Source organism: Berghia stephanieae, unplaced genomic scaffold (genome assembly GCF_034508935.2).
Source record: "Berghia stephanieae isolate SIO BIC M18660-M18661 unplaced genomic scaffold, UCSD_Bste_1.3 scaffold1208, whole genome shotgun sequence".
NCBI lineage: Eukaryota > Metazoa > Mollusca > Gastropoda > Nudibranchia > Aeolidiidae > Berghia > Berghia stephanieae.
The window spans coordinates 2,579-10,000 of NW_027622189.1; the positions used below are offsets into that span (position 1 = coordinate 2,579).

Here is a 7,422-nt window from a genome sequence, read left to right on the forward strand (position 1 = left end):
TATGTGATACAGTGGATGAATGTTTGTGATGGCTTTTGGAACTGAAATAAACCTGCAATATGATTTGTAGACTTCTATCGTTATGTATCATTTTTCGGTCAAATGTAAATGTAATTTTACACGAGCTTGATGTATCATAAAACCCACAATGAGCTCAACGTGCAGCTGGTAGTACATTTATATGGACACGAACAGAACAACGTTGTTACAATTCAGTAACGTACTCCAATTAACACAAGTGAGACTGTAAATGAGACTTTTACAATGACTCTGCATCGCCACAAATATAGATTCGAACCCTGGCAACTCGGGCGTCAGACGAACTGTCTACCACGAAACCAAAGCAAGCATTGTGCAAGTTAAAGTGAATGAGATGTTGATTGAAGCCGTTCATTGTGTCCATCAGATCTGCTGTCCTATCCATCCAACTCCATTCACTGGGTGGGGTTCCCGACTTCCCATAATGGGCAGGGACGTACTCGTTGCGTCTTCTATCCCCCTATGTCTGTTTTCCAACTTGTTTTCTGTCTTTGTCTCGGGATGGGATTACTTGGTTTTGTCCAGGACCTGGCTGGGAGGGAAACAGTCAAATGTATAGTTCGAGTTTTGGGAGATTATATTTTTCCCTTGTAAATCATCTGTCTGTTATGCTCTTTATTGTTTTGTTTACATATTATTTATGCTTTGTAAACATTTGAGTGTATCCCTCTTTGTTGGGACCTGTGCTTGTGTCTGAATGAGACGTTTAGGTGATCTCAAACTAAGTACTTTGATAGTGGGCTCTTGGAATCTACTGTTTCCTATTTGAAACAAATCCCCTTTGCCTTACTTTTTCTTGGGTGCTCTAATTGTAGTTCCAGAACTTTTTACTATCCCATTTTCTTCCTTTTTACTGGCGCTGATATGACCTTAATGTGTTGCAAGCGCCGTAAAACCCTTAAAAACAAAACAAAACAAACCAAGTCCATTCAGTGGTATACAACAACAACAAATAAACTCCTCTGCCTGGTCCCTTCTATCTCTGATCTTAACCTGGGTCGTCAGGTTTCTAAAGGGGTCGGGGACTGCAAAAACAATGGCGCACGGAGCAACTGGGAATATTTTTTGCCGTGTTTGAGTCCCAGGTTATTTCCCTGAGCGCCCCTTCTGAGGGATGGACCTTCCCAGGAGTTAGTAAATGCGTTGCTCGGCCACTTCACTCTACGCACACTGGGACTGGGATAAGCTTCGACACTATGGCCATGAAGCTCTTAATCTTAAGGACTTACTTTATTTTAGACAATTTGGTGGTAGCTCACTTGAAAATGCACTCTTAGGTATACACATATATAAACATATACTGGGCTCCCTAAAAGGGTTTTTTAATGTGGTCTCCCTAAAAACATGTTTTTACCAAATGTCTCCTTAAAGCTACAGAAACACTTAGTAAAACATTAGGGGACCGAGTAATTTTCTATATACCATTGTGATCATCAAGCATCAGAATTGTGTTCATAAATCATTGTAGGGAATCAAACTATACTCATTTGAACAAAGATTGAATAGTTTAATCAATTTGAACAAGACATATGCTTGGTCCTCCAATTGGTGCATTTCACAGTGGTCACCTTAATAGTGGATTGATACTTATATATATATATATATATATATATATATATATATATATAAACGGCCATTTATATGGGTTTTTAAGTAATGTATTATTTATAATATAATTGTTTTTTGTTGTTGTTGTTGTCTGAAGACGGGTTTTGAGCCCAAAACATTCCATGTTTGGCATTTTGTTCTTGTTAAATTTATCATTAAAATTTATGTTTGTAACTTTGAAAAGTATCATTCATCTATCCAAACGTGGAGTTTTATTTTTAAAGATATACTTACGTGGCAGCACTGTCCAGTTCACAGGATGATGGAGAATTCGTGCAATAGTCAGTTGCCTTCGTACCTATGATATTACTGAACTCGCTCCTTTTACTCGTGGTCCACTGGGGACGAGTAAGGGGTGATTATGTGTGAGTATTTTTGTACCTGCAAGTGTGTTCTTATCGGCCTCATCCCACTCTTCGTTTTTCACCTTCTCCTCCTCCTCTACCTACTCACCCAACATCATCATTCTCATCCTCCTCTTCCTCCTCCTCTTCCTCCTCCTCCTCCTCCTCCTCCTCCTCCTCCTCATCATCATCATCATCATCATCATCACCATCATCATCATCATCATCATCCTCATCATCATCACCATCATCATCACCATCATCATCATCATCGCCATCATCATCACCATCATCATCATCATCATCATCATCATCACCATCATCATCATCATCATCATCATCACCATCCTCCTCATCATCATCATCATCCACCTCCCCGTCCCCAATCAAGATACTAATGGAGCCAAAACAGCGTCAACCACAAAACAGAACATAAAATGTCAGAGCGGTTTGTTTTCTAAAAATAGAATGACTGGTCAAAAACAGAAGACAACTTGGTTTCAGTGTTTATCTTTCATTGAGAATGAATAGGAATATTTTATACAACCCGCCTACCCGAGTTGGTATCCGAGACACAAAGACAAAGACAAGAAACTTCCCGAGTGCCAATAGCATGTGATAGCAGACGATTCGTATCTAGATAAGGCCGTGTCAGGTCGGTAAACAATCCTTGCTCACAAACCCCGTATGCGTATCTTGATAAGGCTTGCCAAGGTTTTAAAAACTCTTAATCTATGTAAGATTTTATCAAACGCTTTTTTTCTGTAGGTGCAGAATTTATTTTTAAGTTTTGATTAATATCAGTTTTAAACACTGTGCGCCATTTGGTAGCTGAATTATGATGCCATGAGTAGAAAAGGGTAATTTTGAAATCAGTCGTAATGTAGAGTGTGTTTGGTTTTAATCATTGGCACAGATGACATCGGGTTTGAATGACTCAAGAACAGCTGACATGACATCAATTTGGTTTTTTACATTTTAATTCAAGTTTAATAAATATTTGTCTGATATCATACGACTTGTGATCGCCTGTTGGTGTCCTTAGATCTCATGTAGTTCCATATCTGAAGCAGACGTCGGAGGTCATCTTCCGCCAAGCTGATCTATCTCTTGCCAATTCTATTAAAGCAGCGCCACCTTTCTCAGCTTCATCTGTCCAAGTTCTTATCCCTTTCAAATACGTTATTCTTTGTCTTCCTCTTATTCTTTTTCCATTCATCTTTCCAGTCAAGGCGAGTATTTCCAAACCAGGGTGGCGGATAATGTGTCCTAAAAATTCCATTTGGCGTTTGATGATTTTTGTTATCAGTGATCTTTTTCTGTTTGCCATTTCTAAAATTTCTTCATTTCTTTTCCTTTCCATCCATGACACCCTCATCATTCTTCTGTAAAACCACATTTCCACTGCCTCCAGTCTTTTAACCATGGTCTTGTTTATGGTCCAGCTCTCACAACCATATAGCAGCACAGACAGTACATAGCAATCCAGGACTTTGATTTTTGTTTTCATGCTAATATTCCTGTTTTTCATAATTGTATGCAGCTGGTTGCATGCATTCTTCGCCATACCTATTCTTTTCTTTATTTCACAATCTGATTTTCCATTGGATGTTACATTGAAGCCTAAATATTTGAAACATTCAACTTGTTGTATTGTTTGTCCTCTGCTTGTTATTACACAGGCTGGTGGGTTATTATTTTTAGATACCGTCATACATTCTGTTTTAGATATATTCAGTTCCAGTCCCATATTTTCACTACTCCTGACTACAACATCCAGTAATTCTTGTAGTTCATGTTCAGATTCTGCCAGTAGAACCGTATCATCTGCATACCTCAGATTTGTTACATTCTTTCCTCCAATACACACCCCCTTCTTATGTTCGATATCTCTTAATATCATTTCACTATAGAGGTTGAATAAATCTGGAGACAAAACACACCCCTGCCTAACTCCTCTTCTAATAGGTGTAAAACTGCTTAGTTCTTTGTCAACACGCATTGCTGCTTCTTGTTCCCAGTACAAATTCCGTAATATTCTTAAATCTTTACCGTCAATGTCCAAGGATGATAGAATTTTGAATAGTTTTTCGTGTTGTACTTTATCAAAGGCTTTTGAATAGTCGATGAAACACATATACAGATCTTTATTTACTTCAATACATCTTTCCATCAGCATTGATAATGTGAATATTCCATTTCTGGTACCCTTGTCCTCAACAAAACCAAATTGCATCTCCCCAATTTCAGGTCGTATTTTATTTCTTATTCTTAGTAAAATTATCTTCAAAAGAATTTTTGTGAGGTGGCTCATTAGGCTAATAGTTCTGTGTTGTTCACAATCAACTGCCCCTGGCTTTTTTGGTAGTGCTATAAAAATGGATCGTTTCATATCAGTTGGCATTTTTCCTGTGTCATACACTTGATTTAGAAGGTTTGTGATGAATTCAATCCCCCATTCACCCAGGCCAGTCAAGGCTTCAATTGTTATGGCATCAGGTCCTGCAGCTTTTCCATTTTTCATGCTTTTCATGACGTTCCTAACTTCATCTTTCATTATAGAAGGCCCTTCCAGTTCTTTTATCATAGGCATTTCTCCTCGATTATCAAAAAAAAGTTCTTCAATATATTCTGACCATCTGTTTAGAATGCAGTCTTTGTCCATGATGGTGTTTCCACGCTTGTCTTTGATGCATCCACTTTTAGCACCTGATTTAGTTTTGTTTGTCACTTCTTTGATTTTCTGATGGAAGAATTTGCCATTTTTTTCTTTGCAGGACATTATATAGTGACATTGTTCATTTATCCAGTCTTCTTTAGCTTCGTTGCATTTTCTTTTTATCTGCCTGTTCAGAGTCTTGTATTTTTCTTCCTGATTTTTGGCCTTTCTTCTCTCATTCATTAGTTCTAATATCTCTGGAGTAATCCATTTCTTCTTCTGCAACTTAAGTGTGGTTGGAACATTTTCTTCTAATGATGCAGCAACACTGTCTTTAAACTGCTCATATTTCTCTTCTATATCTGTTAGTTCTCCAAGCACTTCAAACTTGTTTCTTACTGATAGTTCAAATTTTTCTTGTATCTTCTGTTCCTCCCGGAGAATGTCTAGTTGGTATTTAGGTTTAGCCTTTGCTCTTTTGCAGATTTTCAATTTAACTCGTATGGGGCATAGCACAGGTATATGATCGCTGTTACAGTCAGCCCCCGGCATAGATTTGGCATACAAAACCGAGTTTCGGAAACGTTTGCTGATGAGTATGTAATCTATTTGGTTTCTCACTCCATCTCCAGGACTTTTCCATGTCCACTTCCTTCTATTGTGGTTTGTTGACCAAGTATTTGTGATTGTCAGATCATGTTGACGGCACCATTGAATAAGACGATCACCTCTGTCATTTTTGTCTCCCAGACCATGTGGGCCCACAATATCTTCTATTCTTTCTCGGCCCACCTTGGCATTAAAATCGCCCATGATGAGTTTTATGTCTGAAGACTTAAACTGATGCATTGCTTTATCTATTTGTTGATAGAAATTTTCCACTTCTTCATCATCGTGACTGGTGGTTGGGGCGTATATTTGTAAAATATCAAAATCAAAAGGTTTTGCTTGTAGTTTGATTGCCATTACTCTGTCTGATATGGGCCAGAATCCTTTGACTGCTCGCGCCGTTTTATTATCTAGTATAATTCCAACTCCCCTTTGGTGTTCTCCTCCTCCTGAGTATATAATTTTACAGTCATCATAATTAAGTTCTCCTGCTCCTTTCCATCTAACTTCTGATAATCCTAAAACATTGATATTCAATCTCTTCATTTCCATAACTACATTTGCTAATTTTCCTTTCTGGTACAGACTTCTTACATTCCATGTTGCTGTTCGTAATTTTGGTGGTGCACAGTAGCTGGATGACGGTCGAGAGTCACCTGTTCACCTGCATGACTATCTCTACCGGACGAGGCTGTAATCGAGTTGCTCGAAAAACATCCATTGACGTCGTTGACTAGATTCGCTTGGACGGACATCATGACGATCTTGGGATGATACGTCAGTGGTTTCCCGTTGCCTTCTGACGGATTTTTATCTGGTTTACTTCATAGCCTTTTGACCTCCCGGTCATAACCCACAAGGCAGTGGGAGCATTTGGCAGGTTTTAAGGCGCCTCCCATTCACCTTGATAGTCCCTTCATAGAGTATATGAGGCATTTTGTATGTGTAGCTGTGCTGCCAGACTACCCAACCTCACTCTCCACGACTATCGCCAGTTGGTCCGCGGCTTTACAGCTAACCTATAGATCAGGATCTGTAGGCCGTTCCACGATCCGCCACCTGTGGACGCGCTGGGTTGGGGATGGTCGCCCCAGCTGTACCCAGTGTCCTTAGATAGACATGTTAAATGAAATAAACTTCGAAGTTACCACTTATGGACAAGACAAGACGTTTTAAGGTGTCTCACAAACCCCGTGTTTTCATTGGTCAGAGAGCAACAAACTGATTCAATCAGCTCTTCGTTATCTATTTTGGACCGCGAGATGAGTGATTAGCTCTCATCAAAATTTAGATAGTATGCGCTTGGCTGAGAAGCTCTTAACATTGCCATCCGGAAATATAACGGACCAACACACCTTAAACGTTTATAGTCTGGTTAATAATGTTTAGTGAGAATTACTCATAACCGCGGATGGCAAAAAAAAAACAATAAAAAAGACCAGAGTGACGTCATCTTCGATTCGACCTATCTTTAGAAATGAGACTAAAAGCGTTTTAGATCATATAGTTTTATAATGTGTTAACTGGATTGATATGTTGGGCAGATGTTGTGAGTATTTTACTTAATTGCATTGCATCCATACAGACCTATTCTCTTTCATTACATTCATGTTACATATATATATATATATATATATATATATATATATATATATATATATATATATATATATATATATATATATGATTTCCACGCGTGATGTGTTGTGGCTTTTAGTGTTCATGAGTTGTGTGATTTGTGGCTTTTAGTGTTTATGAGTTGTGTGACTTGTGACTTTTAGTGTTTATGAGTTGTGTGATTTGTGGCTTTTGGTGTTTATGAGTTGTGTGATTTGTGACTTTTAGTGTTTGTGAGTTATGTGATTTGTGATTTTTAGTGTTTATGAGTTGTGTGATTTGTGACTTTTAGTGTTTATGGGTTGTGTGATTTGTGACTTTTAGTGTTTATGAGTTGTGTGATTTGTGACTTTTAATGTTTATGAGTTGTGTGACTTGTGACTTTTAGTGTTTACGAGTTGTGTGATTTGTGACTTTTAGTGTTTATGAGTTGTGTGTGATTTGTGGCTTTTAGTGTTTATGAGTTGTGTGATTTGTGACTTTTAGTGTTCATGAGTTGTGTGACTTGTGACTTTTAGTGTTTATGAGTTGTGTGACTTGTGACTT

At 38.2% G+C, this 7,422-nt stretch overlaps 1 protein-coding gene across 2 annotated transcripts in view; it reads right to left on the bottom strand.

Moving 5' to 3' along the window:
* Nucleotides 1-360: 360 nt before the first annotated feature.
* LOC144961002 (uncharacterized) overlaps nucleotides 361-7,422 on the bottom strand; it is an 8,786-nt gene continuing 1,724 nt past the window's right edge. The window contains exons 3-4 of one of the 2 annotated variants that reach the window (XM_078894353.1): nucleotides 1,882-1,985; nucleotides 361-567 (exon numbers count right to left, since the gene is read on the bottom strand). In XM_078894353.1, the coding sequence (XP_078750479.1) occupies nucleotides 492-567; nucleotides 1,882-1,985 (180 nt within the window). In that variant the 3' untranslated portion in view covers nucleotides 361-491. Of the gene's footprint in view, nucleotides 572-1,881; nucleotides 1,986-7,422 lie in introns of both variants that reach the window. The other variant, XM_078894354.1, reaches the window with a different exon arrangement.